This window comes from Camelus dromedarius, chromosome 30 (genome assembly GCF_036321535.1).
Source record: "Camelus dromedarius isolate mCamDro1 chromosome 30, mCamDro1.pat, whole genome shotgun sequence".
NCBI classification, from domain to species: Eukaryota; Metazoa; Chordata; class Mammalia; order Artiodactyla; family Camelidae; genus Camelus; species Camelus dromedarius.
Window position 1 is genome coordinate 1609035 of NC_087465.1, and position 22667 is coordinate 1631701.

Here is a 22667-nt window from a genome sequence, read left to right on the forward strand (position 1 = left end):
AACGTTTTCCTCTTGGCCTCGAATTTTTAATTTAACAAATAGGCACCTTCCCTGGGCCTCGCAGAAAGCCTGCTCGTCACTGGCCACACCACACACTCGTGAACCCACCCGTCATTCCACTGATGTCGGAACGCCGCGGGGCTGACACCCGGCACGTCCGCTGCGGGCGCCGAGGAGAGCTCAGCGGCACATCCCTGCCAGACGGCCGCCGCCTGAACCAGCGCTAGTGAACAGATACATCGGTCATTCTGGAAAGCTGTCTGCCCTTTTTTTTAATACCTCAAGGGAATGAAAAAAAAGCAGACGTCAGACAGGAGAGGAGACTCTGAAGCTGGAGGAAGGGCCAGGGGCCCAGGGACACAGCAGCTTCCAGAAGCCAGAAAAGACAAGGACACGGCCGCTCCCTGCGCCTCTGGAAGGTGTCTGCTCGGCCAGCTCCCTGACTTCAGTGAAACTGATTTCAGACTTCTGACCCCCGGAACTGGAACAGCGTGGGTCTGTGCTGTTCTAAGCCACCGCGTTTGTGGGAGTTTGTGACTGTCCCAACGGGAAACAAGCAGGATGAATGTTAACAATAATGCTTCATACAGAGCTCACCTGCCAGGCACCATCTTAACTGCTTTACCTGTATTTCATACGATATCTCAAAGCAACCCTCTCGCTCCCTGGGTGAGCCTGAAGACATTATGCGAAGTGAACTACTCCAGCCCCCAAGGAGCGAGTACTGTGTGATTCTGCGCAGAGGGGTCCCTGGAGCGTCGGAGGCACAGAGACAGAACGCAGGACGGCGGACGGGACTGCTGGGCCACAGGCGTCCTTCCCACACTTTGAATGTGCCATCCCACCACCTCCTGGTCTCCACGGTTTCTGATGAGAAGTTCGCTGTTTCTCTTACTGGGAACCCTTGTCTCCCGTAAGTCATCTTCCTCTTTCCTCCCCCTCCCCTGCTCCTCCGTCTTCTTCTTCTTCTTTTGGCTGCTTTTGAATTTCTTTGTCCGTGACTTCCAGCAGCGTGAGTAAGACACATCGAGGTGTGGATCTCTTTGTGTTTCTCCTACTTGGTGTTTGTTGAACTTGTTTGATGTGCGTTAACAATTGCTTTTCATCAAGTTTTGGAAGTCGTCAGCCATTATTTACTTAAACATTCTTTCTGTCATTCTCTCCCCCTCTTCTCCTTTAGGACTCCCATTACGCGTGTGTGGGTTCACTCGACGGTATCCGATGGGTCTTTTAGGCTCTGTTCATTCTTCTGCACTTTTTTTCTTTCTATCTCTCAGACTAGATGATTTGGGTAATTTACACTGACCTATCTCCAAGTTCACTGATTCTTTACTCTGCTAGCTCAAAACTGCTATTCAACCCCTCCAGTAAAATTCTTATTTCAATTTTTGTTATTTTTCAGCTCCAGAAAATTCTATGCAGTTGTTTTAAAACATTTATAGCTCTTTACTGACATTCTTTGGTAAGACCATTCTCAGACTGTCCTGTAATTCCTCAGACATGGTTTCCTTTAGTTCTTTGGATATATTTATAATAGCTGATTTGAAATCTTTATCGGCTAAGTCCAGCATCAGAGCTTCTGCTGACTGCAGCCCTAGAGCAAGGAGACAATGGGAGGGGAAGAACTGCCCCAGAAGATGGGCAGTGAGGCTGTGGGGAGACTGGGGGTGCCCGTGGGGGCATCGGCAGGAGGCCTGCTGGAGGGAGAGGTCACAGACTCCCCGGTGGACATGACTGCAGAGGAAGGGGGAACCAAAGGGGACCGGCCAGGTGCCCCAGGGCTCTGCTCTCTCAGTGGCCACCTTCTCTTCTGGCTGGGAGTAACCAGCCAGCACCTGCTCTTTCTGGGGAAATCCTGTGGTATCAAGAACCCAATGGGTTTTCAGGATTGGATTTGCTTTTTAAGGAGGAAACTTCTGGCAGCAGCTGCAGGGTGTGGTGGGAGAGCCTGGGGCACAAGCAGCCTCGGCTGTCGGGAAAGGAAAATGGAGGAGGCCACAGGGCCGAGGAGGTCGGCCCGGAGGACCCGGAGGTCTGGGGAGGAGCCGTGTCAGAGCAGGAGAGTGGGAGACCCAGGAAGCAACACTGTGACTGACCTTAATTGACCTCCAGGCCAGGATGGCAGGTGAGGGTCTCAGGAGATGAACTGGGGGTGGGAGGGGCTGCAGGCCATGAACATGACACCCTGGGGTGGCTCTGTCAGGGGAGGGGGCTCGATTGCTGAGGTCAGAGTGGAGGAGGTGGGGACCACAAGGCAGACTGGGGGCTCCAACCTGGAAGCCCGCGGGCCACTGAGCCCGCCACGGAGATGCCGACAGAGGACACTGTGGTTCCTGCTCCAGGTGCTGCCGCGGTCCCAGGTAGACCACACATAGGACCCTCCGTAACCTCACAGCAGCACAACCGCGCCCTAGCCTCACACGGCAGGACGTGGGCTGGAGCATCAAGAGGTCTGGCTAAACCACACCGGGAATAGCAAACGGGCAGTGAGAAGACTGACCAGCGTGCCTTGGGGACCAGCAGCAGAAGCTGCGGGTGGGCCGCTTCCTGGCGACCCCGCACGCAGCCCCTCACACCAGTGCTCCTACTTAATCCTCAGGACAAACGACGAGGTACTTCTGCTGCCTTTCTTTTTCAGTCAAGGTCAGGGCTCCTGTGGGATGGAGCTGGGCTTCAAGCCTCCCGTCTGGCCAGAGAGCCCGTGGTAGGAAGCATCCCCTGCCCCACGCCTCCCCCCTGGCCGGGATCCCGGGGACGAGCGCCCGGCCCAGACCCACAGCGCCTCCCTGCCTGCCGCTGACATCGGGTGTGGAGGACACAGACCCCAGGGGGAGACCAGACGCCCAGGGCCGATCAGGCCACGTCTGCCCACGGTCCCCCCAGAGTCTCCCCAAGTTTCCACCGGACCAGCGCAGCCTGCATTCTCCACTGGGACTCCTGTCGGACGTCAGATGTAACAGATTGCTCTGCTGTAGTTCTGCCAGGTTAGTTCCCTTTATTTACCATTTATCAGACTCTACGTTCTGCTAGGACACAGAGTTCCTTGAAACTTTCACATCGAAAGGTCCTTGCACTGAGCGCGCACCATTTCAAGCCGTGGTCCATTTTTCATTACTGGTTATTCAAGGCTGCTCCACTGAACTGACTCCTTATGTGCAGCAGGAAAACGTGCTTTGCCGTCCTGTTCTGCAGTCCTTGCTTCTTTTATGAAACACTCTCCCCAAAATGAGTATTGCTTCTGGGAGTAATAGTCCAAAAACTCTTTGGGAACATGCAAACTGATATAAGAAAAGATGGTGACTATGTAGAAGATGATTTTAAAAGAGCCTCGAATACTAATTATAGTGTAACTTCAAAACAGCACTTTGAAATGAATGCCTTTTGTAACCCACTGAAGTATAGTTTTATAGGAAAGTCACTGAAGATCTCTGCAGTTTCGATGGTTTAGCGATGACTGAAACAACAGGATTCTTTCCCTTCTTAATATTCAGAACCTTAAGTGAATTTTCAAAGTGAGGACCATGCTGTACCTAACTTCTGCTTTGTTTTGGAAGAATATCAGATTTTTTCTCCCCACTTAACAACAATAATGTCAAACCTCAAAAGAGTAAAAGCAGTTTAACTTCCAATGGTACTCACCAGTTGACTAAGACAAATGTTTTACTGCCATTTTTAAACATCATTCCTTACTGTTTTCCGATATTCCTTTTTCTAAATTATCCAGGGTGGGAAGATTAAAATATGAACGGCTTTAGATGGTTGTTAATATCTAAGTGGTTAAAAAGAACCAGCAACTTCTGGCCATGTAAGTTCACAGAAGAGGTTTTTAAAGGGATGAACTGAAAGTCCGTGAATACAGTGGATACAAAAGAATGGGCCTTGGTTTTTCTCGTTTGGCTTCTTATTATTGGTCTTATGTAATATTGGCAAAAATAAAAGAAAGAAACAAAACACCCTACAATTTGAAAATGTATACAACTAATTCCTCCATCTTGTTTTATGAAATTCATACGAAGGGTCAAAAATGCACTTATTATCGCAATACATTTTCGCACTTGGGAGTAAGATACACAAGGGATTTTAAGTCCTTGTGAAGTTGTATTTTGCATATAATTCACCCAAGGAAGGGTTTCCAAAATTCTAAGGTTTCAGACTGATTCATTTCCTTCCAAAATTACATATGTATGTAAGAATAATAGAGCTTTTATGGGTTTTGTTCTCCCATAAATTATGCTGAACATATGTTTATACGAGAGTTATCTACACAGGCAGTTGGCTTACTAACCAGTATCTCTTCATCCACAAAGGCCACTAGTGCAAATCTACAGGCTGATCTGATTAATGAAAAAACAAAACTCAGGAGTTTAAGAGTAAGAACAAAGCTACAGACATGGAAGCAACCTAAGTGTCCATCAACAGATGACTGCATAAAGAAGCTGTGGTATGTTTATACAGTGGAATACTACTCAGCCATAAAAAAAGAATAAAATAATGCCCTTTGCAGGAACGTGGATGGACCTGGAATGAAGTAGACAGAAAGGGGGAAAAATACCATCTGATACCCCTTTTATGTGGAATCTAAAAAAAAAGACACAAACTTATTTACAAAACAGAAGCAAACTCACAGACATAGAAAATAAACTTATGGTTGGGGGAGGAAAGGGTGGGTAAGATAAATTAGGAGTTTGGGATTAACAGATACAAACTACTGTATATAATATAGATAAACAATAAGGTCCTACTGTTCTGCACAGGGAACTATATTCAATACCTTGTAATAACCTATAATGAAAAACAGTATGAAAAAGAACATACACGTGTATAACTGAATCACGATGCTGCACACCAGAAATTAACACAACACTGTAAATCAGCTACAATTTAATTTAAAAAATTGCTAGGCAAGGATCTTACAGTAAGAAAATTTTTTAAACATACACATTTAAGTGTGCTTTAAGAAAAACTTGATTCTGCCTCAGCTTTCAGAAGCTGACTCGCTTTCTCTTTTCCAGAATTTTCCCCTAGTCTGTTAGTTGTGGTCCCATGTGGCCCCGTGTCAAACCATTTCGGCCCAAAAGAAGCAGAGGCCTAACCTGTGGACTTTGCACAGATCTCAGTTTTCATACCGTTTCTCCAACAGGATCACAAGCCGAGGCTCTGGGCTGAGAGAAACCTACGGATACGTGTGGCCGGGGCTTTCCCTCTGAGAAGACACAACTGGCTGCTAACACTGAAACGTCAGGGAGTGGTGTTTCTGACTTCCACATTTTGCTCACAAACACCAGCAGCTCAGGAGTAACAGGCCGCAGGGCCGCGCTCACTCAGAAGGCGGCGCGCTGCGCGAGGGACCGTCACCGCGAGGCGACACCGGGCTGCTCCAGGTGCCCTGTGCTCTGACTGCCCACGGGCACCGGCCCCAGGCTCCCGAATCTGCCCCGTCAGTTTTTAGAGTAGCGCTTATTCTCATATTTATAAGCAAATAAAATTAACAAAGTGCTTAATAAAAACTATTACGAAGACGTATGGGCCAAATACATGTTTTATATACAAGTACCAGCCACCAGCTTCAAGTTCCATTACCCAGCTTTAACATGAATCCTCGTTTCAGGATTACGACCAAAAACGACACAGCGGTGGTCTTCCTGCCCCGTGTCCACATCCTGGGGGCCTCGGGCTGTTTCTCTGGGCCTGAGTCTGCAGACACTTCGTCAGGCACCGTGAGCCCTTCCTTCCCGCCGGCACATCCTGTCAGCATCTTTACTCTTCCTTTCTTGTGGCGTAAAGCGCGAGAATTATGATAATAAAAGATCTGCACTTCACACAGGATTTAATTTGGTCCAAACGTCAACTCAATATACAAATTCTTTACGCCCATATTGAAGACAAGGAGGTAGGATCTGAACCCAGGCCCCTGTGGCCCTAAAGTCTGGTTCATTCCACCATCCCATCGGCTCCCGGGTGTCGGCGAGGCTCCCGCGCGCCCCGCGCTCCCCGCGCTCCCCCTGCGGTGGTGGGAGGTGAGGGGGTTGGTCGGGCTTGGAAGGGAGGGGCGTTAGGGGGTATTCGTTGGTCGGGGTGGGGTGGGGTGGAGGGGGGTGGTCGGTGGTCGAGGAGCGGGGAGGTCAGGGTCTGCTCCGGGGACCCGGGAACACCGCCCACCCGGAGGCGCGCGCGGAGCCAAGGCCGGACGCGCAACGAGAAACTCAAGAGAGAAGAGAAGCCACGCTAGAAGCTCAGTTACTTTTCTCCAAGTGGGACAGACACCTGTTGACCCGATTCAGAGTAGGAAACTTTGAGGAGACGATAAAGGGGCTAAGTTGACAATCTACGCAGGGGAACTACCGGAGGCGGGATGGAGACGAACCTGCTCCGCCGTAAGTTCTGGAAGACGCCAGAAGAGAGACGGCACCCCAGCAGCCCGGCTCCTGCCAGCGCACCGCCGCTCACCTCCTCCAGCCTGACCGCGCGGAGACCCGACGTCGCGGGAAACGTGGGACTCGTCCTCCTCCTCCTCCTCCGCGGACGGCGGCGGCGGCGGCGGCGGCGGCGGCCGGGACTGGGGGCCGGGACCCCGGGGTGAGGGGGCGGCCGGGCGGGCGCGCACGCGCTCCAGCGGCAGGTGCGCGCAGCGGGGACGGCGCGCGGGGCTGCGGGCGGGGCTGGGCAGGGAGCGCGCTCCTGCGGCGGCATCTCCTGGGCCCCAGCCGCGCGTCTGAAGCTCACGGTCATCGGCTACTCATTGCGTCCACGCGGAACGGCTCCTCCTCCTTGCCGCTGACATCTCGCAATCCCAGAGGGCAGGCGCAGTCCAGGCGCGCGCGCTCCTCCCTGCTGCGAGCTCCGCGCCCCAGAGCGGGTTCACTTCCTTCTGCAGGTAATTCCTTCCGGAAGCCCGCAGCGCGCCTCCCCCGACGGGAGGGTCAGCCCGCCACCGCTCGCTCCCCCGCGAGCCGCACGGCTGGCGCTGCGCGTCCGAGCGCGGCGCGCGGCCCCCGGGCAGTAGACGCGCCCCAGACGCGTGTCCGCGGCGGCCGTGATCCCGCGCTCGCTGGATCCGCCCCGGCGGCGGCAGGCGCGGCGGTCACGACCTCGGGGCAGGGGGCGGGCGGCCCTGTCGGGGACACTGCTGGAAACGGCAGGCTTCTTGGGGTTAGGCGTGCACTGTGTGGTCGCTCTGTCAGCAGGTACTTAAGGGTTTTGGTTCTATCTTTAAAGGCTGAAATTTTCAAACAACTCTCATCACTAAAACACTTTAAAAAATGTAAAACAGATACACGGAGGAGAACTTGGGTGGTCCATTTAGGCAACAGTCCCATGTGACCAGTCTGGGAGCCCAGGGCAGTCCGTGGACAGCTAGTTACGTCCGGTTCTATCAGCCTTATGAGGAAAGACAAATTCTCTCCCTTCTCTCAAGTCATTTTGCGGTCGGCTTACATCCTACTGTAGGTGAACACTGCCCTCTTTTGGCAAAATGTTGCAACTTTTAATTAAATGTGTCGTGTTTTTTTAATACACAAATCAGAAGAAACTCAATCTCCATGAACAAGAATGATTTTAATTTATACAAGTATTTTTTGTTTATGTATTCACTAAAAGAAACAAAAAGGTGTACTTTAAGCAAAAGGAAATTGAGATGCTCTAAGATGCAGTAAGAAATTAATGAGCAAAAAAGCACCCACGTGGGAGTAAAGCTAACCAAGCACGGATCACATAGCGATGGAGATGGTAGGACAGGCGCTTACACCGCACGTAACTGCGGTGAGGAGATCAGACGGAAGAGTTCTGAAGTGTCTTGTGTGTGGGGGTGAATAACTTGAGACTTTGGTAAGTTAGGGGAGTGTGTTAAAATGTCAAGAGCACTAAAAGCAGAAAAAAGACTAACAGACCAAAAAAAAAAAAAATCAATCCTAAAAAAAGGAGAAAAAACAAAAACATGTTTAAAAGGATACCACAAAACATCATTCTGTATAAAATATTTTTAAATGAATGTAAATGGATGAAATGCTTCAAGTAAAATTCAAACAATTAAAAAAATTTTTTAAGAAACTCAGCTTTGTAAAGTTAGAAAGAGACACACCTTAAAGATACAGAAAAGGTTGAAAATAAAGTTTAAAAGATGAACTAGGTGACCACTAACCAAAACGAAACTGCCACGTGGGCATCAAACCAAACAGACTTTAAAGCAAAGGGTGCAGAGGGTTCCCACACCGTATCCTGCGGTGTCGTCACATCAGAGTACACACAGCAACGCCGAGGACGACAGGGGTTCTGCCAAAACCCCACATGTGCTGCAGCGTGCACACGAAGCGCTTGCTTGAGCCTGCGTGGGCCCGCGTTAGACTTGGTGTAGCTGACACAGAGCACCATGCTGAGCTGCATAATACATACTCTTTTTAAACACATCAAGCATTTGTTAAAAATGATGATTTAGGGGGACTAAAACAAGAAGTACGCTTGCTCTTGTTCACCACTTCTAGTCAGCATGACACTGGAGGCCCTAACTAGCCTTCGTATCTGCTTGAATATTTCATAAAAATAAATCTTAACCTTCAGAGGTGGCAACAGTCAAGAGGAAATGGGAGGTCTGAACACGGACCACTTACATCCTAGCTCAGCAGGCGTCCATAGGTGAACTGACATTTTCTAAATTTAAAAAGAAGAGAAAAAGAAAAGGCAGGCCACTGGAGAATGAGGCTTAATTAAATGCAACTGTTTATTTAAAATAATTGTCCAAGTTTTTCCCAAAAGTTAACAGGTTTTGCTTCACTTTCGTCCTCTCAAACAGCTAGAAACCAAGACTTAACATTTTTTGTATTTTAACTACTGTGTATGCTATTTTAATGACATTTTCTTTATTAATACTAGAACCAGATATATTGACCAACAAGCAGTACAGATCTAGAGTATCTTCCCGGCAGTCACGGGGCTGCTGACCAGCTCCTGGGATCGAGCAGACTCCCGGTGCCACAGCAGGCCGTCTCCAACGAGCAGCATGACTCAGAAAGGTCACGCTCCCACCCCAGGCCTCCTGCCTCACCGCAAAATAAAGGACTAGATTTGGTGACTTCCTCTATTTTATTCTGGTGTAAAAATTCCATGAATACAGTGCTCATCATTTTCAGTTAATTTTACTTCATCTTTATTTGCTACTCTCCACATATAAAGCATAATTATCCACAAATATAACATGATTCATTAAAAAATAAACACCCAAAATATTCTTAATCATTCTGATATATTCCCATTAACAGATAAAAGGGCTTTCACTTAAAATTTCATTTTTTATTTCTATTTCTTTATTTAAAGTCAATAATAAAGTCAGGACTGTAAAATAAATGCATTTAAAAACACAAAAGACACATTTCAATGACAACAAATAGGCAATGATCATGAAAATCTACTGTACATTTTGCCAAGGTCAACAGAAAGAAAGCTGATATGAAAAAAATCAGTCTTCGAATATATTCTTAACAGAAACCTCCCTCATGAATAGTAAAATTATCATTTAAGAAAACATATGTTGACATATCTGGAAACTCACTCCAAAAACAACAAAGCTGGGTGGGGGTCGGGGGGCTTGACAAAAATATGTGGGCACCAGAACTCAAGATTAAACTTCGAAAACTAACATATATTTCAAAATAAAATGAACGTTGCTAACGGATGACAACCGTATGAAACTACTTTTTCCCTTGATAGAAATGAGATGGGGCGTTTCTTAACAATAACAGCTCAGTAGTCATCTAAGAAAAGCTGTGGAGACACCCCCCCCCCCAGCCCCCAACCCCCACTCCCAAGCCGCAGGCCCAGTTACTGGTACAACAGACGGCTTCCATAAAGGTATCTTTCCTATTACTAAAATATCTTCATTTACCTGGGTAATTCATGCTTAGAATATTTCAAACACTTGCTTTTAGATGCAGAGCATTCCCAGAGCTGGGACCTTTAAAACCATCTATATATTACTAAGGGTTGACTCTGCAGGGAGAGAATAACCCTTCCACTAGACACTGATCGGGTTTCCTTGAGCGTATTTGATCAATTATTGTAACAGTGATGCTGGTGATAGTAAGTGATAACTCTCAAATTTTTCATTTTAAAAAATATATAATCCATGTAACACTAGTAAAGAAGTTGCACTGCGTACTTTCCTAAAAGGAAGGGCTCTCCAGGCCCTGGAAGGAAGAAAAGCAACAGCTCATGACGGCATCTCCTGCCTGCGTTACCGCCAACATTCCAGCGATGAATGGAACGTGTGACACTAAGCAAACGATGCAGGCCGCTGTAATGTTAGCACGAGAAACAAGAACGAAAAACAGGAGGAAGTCAGATGAGCACAACGCAGGTCCCGAAGATCGCACGGTGACGCCGACCGACCCTTCACAGCACGAGGCCTCCACACAGAGCCCCAGGGCTTCCCGGGCCGCGGGGGTGGGTCCCAGGGCAGGCGCGGGAAGCTCAGCCCGCCCTCGTCGACGGTGAGCGGGCGGGCGCGCCGGGGGCTCCCTGTGCCAACGCGCTCCCGACACCTGCTCTGGCCGTGGACAGTCACCCAAGGGCCTGGGCACCCGCCTCGCCGAGCTCGTGGTCCGCGAGCGCTGACAGCGCGGGGGCCCACACGGACCGCGAGCTGCACTGCGCAGTGTTGAACGCGGACACTCACCTAACGTGCTCGTGCAGGTCTCTACGAGAGAAGCAGGCGTTTCCCCGTGTCTTTTGGCAATGGATTCAAAAGCGGGAGCAGCAGTGCCGTGAATGCCGTGGAGGGTGGGCTGACTTAAAGCTCAGTGCTCAGTCCCGTGGTGGCTGCCACAGAAGTGGCGGGCGGGTCTGCAGAGCACTTCCTCTCCCTGTGAGGTGACAAAGTTCCCACGGAGGACACGCAGACGGCTGCATCCAGATCAGACTGTACACGCCTCGTGGTCACTTCAGCCCATTCAGAAGTCACCCGGACCCTCACCACCACCCCTGTGCGAGGACCAGGCGACGACTCGCAGTCCACTCCGGACGGTTGTTGGACTCCATTCTTGAAGTTGCTCTGAGTTAAAACAGCGATTTTCCCAAGATTTAAAGAAAATATATTTTATAAAAGGGATTCTTTGTAATCACTGAATACATCATTTATTTACTAAGACAGAAACAAGTTATACGTTTTCCACTATAAATTCACTCTGATGAAAGAAAGAATTCTCCTTTAACTCCTAACAGACGCTACGTTTTCAAGACTAAAGGAATCATCAGTAGGCATTCTCTCTTCTCGCTCTAGGTTACTTTTCCCTAAAATACGTCAAGTAGGCTTTGAGGGACTCCGGGAGGGGCAGCTTCATGATCTTCTCCCGCAGCAGGTTCTGCGGCGGCTCCTCCGGCTTGGTGGCCTCGCCGTGGTCCTTCTCCTCCTCCTCTCTGTCTTCCTCCATCCTCTCCTCCTCCTCACTGTCTAGAGGCTGAGGAATAAGCTGATTACCCACAAACACATAAGTGTTAATTCTCTGTTTAACCCTCTTTCTTTTCCTTTTGGGTGGCGCCCTCTGAGGAATCCCCTTGGCCTGCATCTCATCGTTTATGAAATTTCTCAGCGTGCGGCGGATGTAAATACGAGCCAAGTCCTGCAGGTTCCTGACGGCACAGGGGGCTAAAAACACACACAAAACAGAGAAAGTGAACATTACATGCTGCTCATTTCTTGGTGACTAGGAGAAGACACGACGTATAAAAACCCTGACGTTCATCTAGCGAAGATTTTAGGAAGGGCGATTACCGGGTGCCAAGAGCACTCAGCACCAAGGACAGCGGGCAGCACGGGGCTGGTGTGCGGACGCGTGCGCACAGAGCTTCTCTGGGGGTAAGTAACTTGGGAGTCAGGGCACAGAGAACCGCGTAGTTGGGAGGCAAGATTAGGAGAGAAACTTTCCCTGCATGTGTCATACACCTCCTGACATTGAAAAGCATATGAAGAATCTATTTAAAAACTCAGATAAAGGCACCGTTGGGGCAGCTGCCTCCGTCTGAGCTCCCAAGTTGTTACACACACGTGCACACACGCAGTTTCTATGTTTCTATAAACCAACAAGCAGAGCTGGTTCACAGGTTAAGACCGCCAGAAACCACGCTGCAACAAACACCTCACCAGCCCCCAAACCCCACAGCCCTCGCCACAGTACTGCTGTTCCCTTCTGAGATACGGGGTGGGGTCGGGACACACCCTGCCCGCGTCACTGCATCCCCCCAGACGCAGAACCGTGGGAGCCCCGCACCACACCTCCTCCTGGTAGCCTGCTCCCACACGCAACCCCTAGAGAAATAAACTCTCCAGTCCCCACCTGAAATTCCTGCCTCCCAGCTTCCATCCCTGTGGAAATAAATCCGTTGTCAAGGGTCCTTCTCAAACACCCAATACGACAGAACACAGCCCTCCTCAGTTCAACATTAAAAACCTTCATCACTTATCTCCTCTTTACTGTCGGTACTCTTTTCTGGAAACCTCCCTTCCAGACTTTCCTGTTCTCACGTTAGTTATCCGTATGTGTATGTGGTCTCTCTGCCCAGACTCGGCTCTTGGAGGGGCAGGAAGCTGGGGCGTTTCCTCGTCCCCTCCCCTCAGGGCCCTGCACAGCACACCTCCTGTCCCAGGCTCACAGCTCCTGCCGCGTCCCCACCTGCCCGAGTGCCCTGGGCTCCGCCGCCCGCAAGCTGGGTACGCCCTGCAGCAGCAGGTGAAGTTTCTCATAACCAGGAAGGAGGCCTCTGAGACCAACTCAGATCCCGGCACACACGTCCTGGCCTGCTAGCACACCTTCTCTTCCAACTCTACTGAAACCTGAAGCGGAAAGGAGGCTAAAGGCCCCCGGGCAGGCTCGGCTGGCCGTCTACCCGGCCATCCGCGGGAACCGGAGCTCGAGCTCTGCTCCCGCCAGCGGTCAGCCGTGTGAACACGGGTCAGAAGTGACAGCCTCCTCCCTTGGATGTCACAACATGTGAAACACCACTTGCCGAAACTGTGATTTCACATTCACTCAACAACCGTGTGCCAAGCCACCTGCCAGGCGCCGGGACAGAACTCGGGCAGGCGCAGCAGATGACAGACTGAGAAACAGCCCTGCCATTAGGGACACTGCACATTTGGGGGAGGCGGTAGATAAAAAAAATTATGGGGGAAAGACAGGGGAGGTGGAAAAGCCACCTGCTGTCAACAGGTGGTCTGCATGGTGTTGCTGTGGGGGTCACATCTGTACTTGGACCCACATGACAGGAGGAAGTAGCCTGAGTGCCAGGGGCAGGGACCGCAGCCCTGAGCGTAGGGCTCAGTCGTGGTGGAAGGAGCTGAAGGCCAGTGGGCCAAGTACACGCAGGAGGGACCCGAGCCGCAGCCGCGCAGCCATGCCGAGGCCCTGAGAGAGCAAAAAAGCAGGGCTGTCGAGCGTGAGGCCACCTCGCTGCTCCCCTGGGGAGTGCAGGTGGGAAGGGCCAAGCAGGAGGCCGGCAGCCACTCCAGGACACACGGGGGACAGGACATACTCGGACGGAGAGAAAGGGACGGGTCTGAGCTTGGCTGTGAAGGGAAGGCACACAGGGGCGGGATAAGGGATCATCGGGCCCACTGCGAGGCAGGCGCTCGTGTGACAGGAAGAAAAGAACGTGCCGTGTCTGCGCTGGGTCTGGGGTGCCTGTTACGTGTCCCAAGTGCAGGTTTTAGGAGCATGGACGACAGAGGCATCCGGTCACCGTGCTGACGCTGAGCATTAGCAGCTCATTCTGGGCCGAGTGAGGAAGTAGACAGAGGGTCACTAACCTGCCCAGGGCCACCGAGGCCACGGCAACGTGAGTGGGACCTGGAGGCAGACGTCTGCCCTTTCCAGCCACAGCAGCTGGGCCCCGGCTCTGGGACTCAGGCAGGGCCAAGGCCAGAGACAGAAGCCAGGAGCCCGGCGTGACCTGCCAAGGCCAGGGAGGCACCCACGAGGGAGGCGGGGGAGGCCAAGCCCATGTCAGGGCGTCAGACACCAGAAAGACACTAAGAAAGGCGCTCGGCCCGTCTCGCCCGCCCCGCCCAGGACCCTCCCCACATCGGGGTTCTCCGCAAGCCTGACTGCAGCCCAGCCAAGGAGCTGCAGCCACCCTGAGACTCAGGTCTGGGCTCGGAGTGACGGAGCGACCCAGCTCTTCTCAGACTCAACCAAGGCTGCCCTGTGTTTGCCATCCCCTGTGTGTGGAAAACGATGCCGACACACTTACTATGATTAATACATTCCTTTTTGTTTGACTTGCCCCTTCTTTTCACGTTTCAATGAAGGCAGCTCAGAGTCTGGTGCAAGGCAGTTTTATCCAAACACACACACGCAAAATGGAACACGTCCACTGACTACATTACTGCCTATTCACTTGGCTCTCCGTGAGGACCAGCCCACGAAACCCCAGGCACGGGAGTGGAGGAACATGGAGTGACGGCCCCACGGGGGGACCGGCGTCACTTACGGAGCCCCACGCAGTCCGGCTTGCCACTGTCACTCTTGCTCGGCTGCACCAGGGGAGCAAAGGAGACAGCGAGGATGTTCTTACTCTCCCAGGTGTTCTGTCCCGTTCGCATGATCTGTGTCAGCTGTTTAGAGGGAGACAGCAAACGGAATAGGTTAAACCCGGAAGTGTGATCATCTGACACTCAGTTTCAGAACAGTCACCAATGACTGCTCTGTAGTCACGTGCACCTGAATGCAACCAAATTACGTTCACTTAAGTATCTACCATAAAGTAATACAGAAGGAGTCACAAATGTTAGCTGTTCAAGACGGATACTTCAATGCACACGGGAAGATTCTGCAGGGCCTGACAGCTTTTAGGGATATTACTCCAATCCACGCCTGCCACTGGCTCCCAAAATACAGGCTGTGTGGTTAAAGCAAGTTTTATCAGAGAAACAAGCTTTGATTACTGAACCAGGGATTCAACTTCATGGTCTTCCACGGTGGTGATAAAATACAGCTTCTAATTCTAATCCCAACATGCTATCTCGTAAGTATGTGTGATCAGTCACACAGGGGTCGGAAGCTGCACCCACCCATCAGCCGTCCTTGGAAACACACTCGCTCCGACACGGCCTGATCAAGTTGCATTAGGACCTTCAGTTTATAGTATAAAAAGCAGCCCGTTATCACACTGACATCAGCACAACAGTGTATAGCAAATATTCAATAAAACACCATTGGGAAAATATATTTTAAATGTTTTAAGATGTATCTTTAAAGGAAAATCAGAAAAGACTGTTCATCCGGGAGTCTCGACTCTGTAAGCAAAAGCAAGTAGCGACACTTTTCCAAGAATGTATTTTAACGAATGTTTTACATCATGTCTCTGTAATAACTGACAAACTACTTGCTACCAAGTACAGCACATGGCGATGCTGAAATCCCCTGACCTGTAAACCGCGTGTTGTGAAGTTGGGGGACCCTCAGATACACAAACCCCAGAACAACCACGCTAGGTCCCAGTCATCTTGGACAATCAACCTTCTACTTACAAACCACAAGCTGTTTTAAACATCTCAGATTTAGGTTAATAGGAATAAAAAAGGTATTTTCTAAAACCTGTATTTATATATTTTTAAAGGAAAAGAAAACCCATCCATTTTCTGAATAAATTAGTATGTTATACATTTTATTATACCTAGTAACTCCAAACCAAAGGCAGGCGAATAGATGAAAAATACTTTCAAATGAGTCTACGCAGTAGTAAAAGCAGATTTAAAAATTCACTCGTTTCTGTAATTGAGTTCAGCTCAAACTAAACCCCAAGTGGGATTTCCTTTTCACATGTTCAGAGTGGGGGGGTGCTGGAAACAGCAGCTGCAGAGGTCCTCACACTCAGGGGCACCTCCAGCAAGGAAGCCGCAGGGCGCAGCGAGACCGTCTCTGCTGACCTAGTAAAGGGGCCTGCTCTGCATCTGCTTTGGTTAAATAATGAAGAGTCCACTCCAGTTTTTTCCTGTAGAGACAGATCTGTGACGAGTACTCCCTTCTTAAGAATCTCAATGCACCTTCCCCATCTACACTAGAGGCGCCCGTCCCCTACGCCACTGAGCAGTGGTGCTGGGAGCTACCTGGTCCTCGACAGGCATGACGAGAATGCCCCCGACCTTCAGCAGTATTTTCATGTAGTTCTCGTGGTCCTTCTGGACCCCGGCGCCACAGTAAATCCGATCGTACTGATGGCTGTCCGACGCGATCTGGAGGCAATTACCCACCACAAACGCTGGTTCACAGAACTCAAATCTGTACAGAAAAACAAAAAACATTTGAATCCACTTCAACAAAAGATTAGGTCCAAAAAAAATTAACATAAGCCAGTTCTTTGAAATAATAAAGTTACCAAAGTTAATTATACAGATAAAATACCACTATGAAATTTGGTTTAAACATCATGTTCATGAAGTTTAACCCTGACCAAAGACACTGTTCTATTATCACTGACAGAGTGCACATTTTTTTCAAAACATAAACCTGTCTCCTGCCACACTGGAACCATACGTAGAAGGAGAAAACAGTGATAGGCCAGCACACTGCCACCGTCGTGATGCCCCACGGACCACAGACAAGGGTGAGACCCCCAAGGGCCAGACAAAGGGAGCGGGCTTCCTCACCGACCGCCCTTTGGCCCCGGGGAAGCTGAGGGCCTGAGGTGTGGGGTGGGCAGGGCAGGGCAGGGCAGGGCAGGCTCCTCCTCCAACACTCCCTGCAGCTAAGAGCACCAAGGCTTGCCAGGAGAAGGCACCAGGGCCCGGCCACATTCTCTTGCCGCCACTAAGATCGGGGAGGTCTTCCTGACGCGTTCCGGCAGAGCCGTGCTGCAGGAGTGGAACAGAGAGCAAAGGAAGGGCTCTCTCTTCCTGCTGCAGGCCCCTGTGACCTCCCTATGCCACAGAAGAGACAGTTCCAAAGCAAAGGCAACTTGTCCAGGCTGCCTGTTCCTGGTTACAGTGTTGGTTCACGGTACATGGAGTTATGCTTTCACAAACTAACCTAGTTAGACTTCTCCTTTATTCCTCAAATTCTGACTAATCTGAAAACAGTCTCTAACACACATAGTTAAAACCCCAGTGCACTAATAAAACATGTACGGTAATCTTTCAATCAACTCATGGAATATCCTCTCACCTTTAAGCTGACTGAAATACAACCATACGGCAACATCAGGCTATCATTTGAGGAAGAAATAATTTACATTCAAAGTTTAGCATGCAGTGAAAAATGACTCTGGTCATTATCATTTATATTTTATAAAACATACCCTGTCCTTTGGTAATTAGTAGACTTATTACATAGTTAGGTTTCCACTAAAGTTACTAAAACTCAGACACACTGTGGTCTCTGGCATTTACAGAAGAGCCGAGCAGAACGACGCCCTGCCCTCAGCTTCCTGTCCGGGTGGAGGGCAGGGCGCACCCCGCGAGGCCGTCCCTGTCCCGCTGCTCCGTCCGCAGTGACTGTGCCCTGGTGCCCACGCTCCCCGACCCCTCACACGCTGCTTACAGCCACAGTTCCATGCCTGGCTTCTGACTGCGCAGGAGAACTATTACGAGGTGTCTTGCAGCCTCTGCCTATGCACCTGCCGCGCTGTTCCTTCGGCTGAAGTGGCCCCCTCTCCCCCTGATAAATGCCTAGCGTCCCTTCCAGACAGCTCAAGTATCAGCTATGCAGTGAGCCCCAGCCCAATCCTTCAACAGGATTTCATTCTTTCTACTTGCACGAGACACACAAAAGTGTAAACCTACCTAAGTTATGGGGAAAATGTTTAATTCCTCCTTTCTACTCAAGACTACAATACAACGTAGGATTGTCTACAATATGGCCAAAATATAATTTCTTGGCTTTTAAATGGTTAGACATTGTGGATCACATGGTTTAATCATCTTACCAAACTCACTGTAAACATTCTTTAAAAAGAAAAAAATACTCTCTTCTATCTAAAAATCCTCAATCTTATAAAAATTCATTTTAAATAACTTAATTTTATAATAATTTAAGCCCATCTTATAATTTGCAGGATGAATGTGAGCAGGGAATTTAAATTTAACAATCTGAATGATTAAAAACCTCTTTTATCATTAAATCAACCTAAAAATATGCTTATAGTTTAAAAGCTTCCTACTAGTTAAAGATAAGTGACTGCTCACAGAACTGTTACCTAGGACAGCACCATTACACGGAAACAACTTACAATGAAAACCACTTCTCGTGTTAATTCCACTTTACCACCTGCTCATCCCAGCAACATAATCAGAAAGAACTGCGTGACTGGCTCTAAGGCCAAACGTGCGACTCTGGTCAAGTGACCCTGCACTGATGACAAGCACAATTCATCACGCCAGACGCTACTCACGGAGCACCGGTCGTGTAAAGGCTGCAACACGACAGGAAACACTCACACCTACAACTCACATGAGAGACGAGCGTCACACAGCTCACGCCACAGACCAATCTACAATGATGACAAACGCTCTGAAGGAGAGGAATACGGCTCCGTCAGGCTGGGGAGTCGGAGAAAGGCTCCCCGAGAAATGGTAAGCTGTGATCTGAAAGGCGGGACAAACGACCCGAGCCACACTATCCGAGGCAGCAGCCACCAGCCACATGTGGATGCTGAGCCCTTAAAACGTGGCCTGTCCAAACTGAGGTGGACTGAGAGGATAAAAAGCACACACGATCCAAAAGACTTAGTAGGAAATGTAAGTTATCTCAGTATTTCTTTTACACACACACGCACGCACGCACGCGCGCGCACGTGTGTTTCAACAGCCGAATAAACTGAAACACTAAACCACCACCCTCTACTTCTTTACCTGTAAACAGGAGCTTCAAATACCTTCCTCAACACAATCTTCCCTCTGGAACATTCTCTTGGTTTTTCCTTTTATCTCTTTGAACATTTCCTCTGAATTTTAACTGTGTTTCCATCACCTATTATAAGTTCTCAAAAAAACATTTACCAAGTGAAAAACATAAGAACAATAATTGTTTTGTCACTTTTTCCACCTACCAACTTTGACTATGAACCCAAATTTGATAAATCAAATACACTGATCACAAAAATCTCAGGACTAGAAGAGAAATTTGCCCAGAAACAGTCACAGGAAAAATACATACCTATGTCACTCCCTGCATCAACATGATGGCTCTACAATAACTGTAGCTTCACGTCACAGGATAGACGGGATTTTTCCCCCACAAAGTGCCAAAAGTGCAAAGCTCAAACAGTAAAAAAACCAAAACTAACTCTTGCCTCTAATGAATAAACCAAATGTCCTCAAACTGGAAGTTCCTTTTGGGGGCCTTTCTGCAGATCTTCAATAAGCCACCCTTATTCTACGAAACAAAGTTTTTGCCTTGTAATGCAGATGGGATATGTGCTTCCCACTCCAGGAGTATTACAAAGAATCATTATAGAGAAAAACCAGCCCTCTAAATGTACAAATAATGTCTATAAAGCAAATGGAGCATCTATTTCTAACAAGTGCTCATGGGGTCTTTACACTTTCATTTAATATATTTTTTTTTACAAAAATATTCAAATTTGAAAGATTAATTAAATTCGAGACAACATTCTAAAAGGATCTGAAGGGCTGGACTATTTCTAGATACTAAACAATAAAACTTCAAGCACATAATTGGGGAGAAAAGTGTAATACTTTTAAATACAGGCACTGAGATACCTAGAACAAAGGAGAGAACTCATATACCAAGCACGTCATAAGAAAGTCCTGACTCTACCAACTTAACTAGCTACAGGGAACACGTCTACCAGAGACAGTTCCATCCGGGGACTGTCTATTACACCTACAGCTACGGCTTCACCTTTTCCAAGAACGCACCAACCCTTCATGTTAATAAAGAAAACAACTCTCACGCTGTCTGTAATTACAACGTTATTTTTTAAACACAAATGGGTTATGGATCATCTTTCCTAATGAAGGACTTAGAGAGGAGCTTTGGTATTTCTGACTACGCAGAACTGAGGATCTCACGTAGACATTCTGTATTCCCACACTGAAATTATGGCTTACTTTTATAATAGCATTTCATGTAAATTAATTCATATCAATTCTGCTAATAACATTTTTTCAGAAAGTCTACAATTAACATTTTTCAGGCAAGCGTTTTTGGGCACGCTCGTATCTGCACACATGTGCGTGAAGGACGGCCACCGGAGACACGGATGACAGCGGCCTCGCGAGGAGAGGCCACTGCTACCAGTTCCTGCAGCAAAGAAGCGACTCAAGGCACTCCCCTCCTTTCACCTGCTCTGGACTCTGAAAGCTGCTCCTTCCACAGACCTCCACAGGCAGAGGACGTGTTTTGTTCCACAAGCACAATTCTGCGTAATCTGGAAGCGTGCAGTGACACACTGAGCACAAGTTCCCAGTTTATTATAAAATAGTGCTACCTTACTTACAGATTCACACACAACATCTAGGTCTAGAAATAGTGAAAGAGAAAATCCAACTTGCACCTTTTCACATCGACCACACATAGATGAAACCTCAGATGGGGGAGAAACAAAAAACAAACAAAAGCACCAAGAGGCCGACCGGAAGGGGGCCTCCCTGTGGCTGTAGTTTCACTCCTGCAAGTGAGGCTCCTGTGCTCCCCCTAGTTTACACACTTGACTTAGGGGAGTTCATTAAAATCTTACGTCTGTCAGTAAAATGAAAAGCAGCAATCATTTTTATTCCTTGAAGGCAATCTCCAAAACAAAATTTCCCAGACAGAGATGACTCATACTCCTGAATTACACTAAATTACACTTCCTAACAATGTAAGCATCTGTATACAAAAAAAAAAATAAACAGTTCTGCAATGTGTGTAATAACTACACAGTCATTCACCTTAGACCAGTATAATGTCTAAACGGTTTAACAAGTTAAACCCGAAAACCCAAAGACTTGAAGACTCTCTTCCGGAGAGAGGGAGAATTATTTGACACACTCTTAGTAAGATGCACACCGACAGTCATCTGTGGGAAAACACAGAGCACGTGGACTCCTGCTTCACAAAGTGAACACTTGGTGGGGTAACACAGGAGTCTGATCACCTACCTTCATGGTGGTTCTCTTCACAGGTGCACGCTGGATTAGCTTCATCGTGAGGCGGGCGGGCGGGCGACTTCGTCCACGGCAGGGACCTTGCCAGCTTGCCCACATAATTCTTTGATAAGCTGCTAGCAGAGCAGGTGACCTAGCCTTGCCCTGCAGCTCCCCTCTCAGACGGATAGTCTAGGTCTAGGAGCTGACTGAGAGCAGAAGAAACAACATTCCCCTTGACCACACCGCTGAAGTCGGGGCTGAAAGTCTGCACCCCTGCTTTACCGTGTGCCACAGGACGCTGCCACTGACTCCTAGACTCGTACGCCAACGGAATAAAGGATTTCAAGGACATAGGAAAGAATCCTATCTTGTTCTCACACCTCGTCCAAAACAACCTGCCGAATGAATCACAGACACTTCTTTTTCTTAAAACACTTTGTCAAAACATACATTTTGAGCTGTAACAGCTATGACTGCTTCATTAAAACAAGACATTGAGAAGGAAACCCAGGGAAACATTCATCTCTTGATCTCCAAATACACTTAAACCATTTAAAAACTTTTACAACCAAGAATTAAGCTATTGAATTTTAAAAATTAAGAAAACAAAGACTTTACCTTTTCAAGTGTTTTCCCTTCCAATTGCATCAAACTCACCTCAGAATCATTCCAACACCATTTAAAGCAAAGTGTTGAGAGGAAATACAGAGGCTTCTCAATGAACAGAGCTTCAGGGAACCCCGCAAGACCAACACCAACCTCTCAACATTTTATAAGAAATGTGGCAGGTACATCATGTAAAAGTGAGCCCTCGTGTATTTCAACAGTAATTTCTTGTAAAAAAAAAAAAAAAAAAAAAAAAAAAACTTGGGCTAAACACCATTTTACTTCTGTCAAACAGTATGTTATTCTTGGAATAATTTCTTCTCCTAACAACGTGTTAGAAGCCATCAAACTTTTCCCCGTGCCATTTCTAACTGATGATAAAATGCATAACTAACAGCCCTGATGACTGTTTTGAAGTATTTCTCTGTCCCATCACGTGAATGTTTTTCATGATTAAACCTGTGTTGACAATCTGTAATACCTCTCATAAAACTATCATCAGAACATTACCAATAAACCAAAACGTCCAGGTATCTAAGAAACAGTCTGAAATAATGCTGAGTGCATGTTCATAGACAGCAGAACGACTCCAAGTATGACACCATTCTCTAAAAGACGAAGCAGGGCTCCTCCAGGGGTAAAGCTGACAGAACACAGACAGCATCACTGAGCTTTTTCCAATGCAAACTGAGTTCTGTGAAAAATGAGCCTGTAATTTAAAATAAAGTTAGAACACTAGATGGTGACATCAATCAATAAAATCTGCTAAAATACAAACAACTAAACTAACCCTGACTTTAATTTAAAATTTATTCCTCAACCAAGTTTGAGGAAGTCACTGCCACTCCTGCTCGCCCGCACCCCCAACAGTCACTCACACCGCAGGTCAATCTCACTAGTGAACAGGGTAGGTGTGCTTTGTAATAAAAACGCTCTAGTGCGTTTAAACATGTTAACAGGGCTCCTTAAATTCTAATCTGGAAAAAATAAA

The 22667-nt window shown here is 48.1% G+C and overlaps 1 protein-coding gene and 1 long non-coding RNA gene across 6 annotated transcripts in view; both read right to left on the reverse strand.

Moving 5' to 3' along the window:
* The window catches only part of LOC116149670 (uncharacterized), a 174111-nt gene extending 167555 nt beyond the window's left edge, over nt 1-6556 (reverse strand). For both annotated transcript variants that reach the window (XR_010378466.1, XR_010378465.1), the window contains exon 1: nt 6365-6556. This is a non-coding gene — a long non-coding RNA (uncharacterized LOC116149670). The remainder of the gene's footprint in view (nt 1-6364) is intronic.
* Nucleotides 6557-8689: 2133 nt separating this feature from the next.
* Nucleotides 8690-22667, reverse strand: part of PCMTD1 (protein-L-isoaspartate (D-aspartate) O-methyltransferase domain containing 1) — a 53077-nt gene continuing 39099 nt past the window's right edge. For 3 of the 4 annotated variants that reach the window (XM_031441637.2, XM_031441640.2, XM_031441641.2), the window contains 3 exons: nt 16091-16262; nt 14473-14596; nt 8690-11632 (listed from right to left, as the gene is read on the reverse strand). In XM_031441637.2, coding sequence (XP_031297497.1) covers nt 11268-11632; nt 14473-14596; nt 16091-16262 — 661 coding nt within the window. In that variant the 3' untranslated portion in view covers nt 8690-11267. Of the gene's footprint in view, nt 11633-14472; nt 14597-16090; nt 16263-21082; nt 21872-22667 lie in introns of those variants that run through there. The other variant, XM_064480810.1, reaches the window with a different exon arrangement.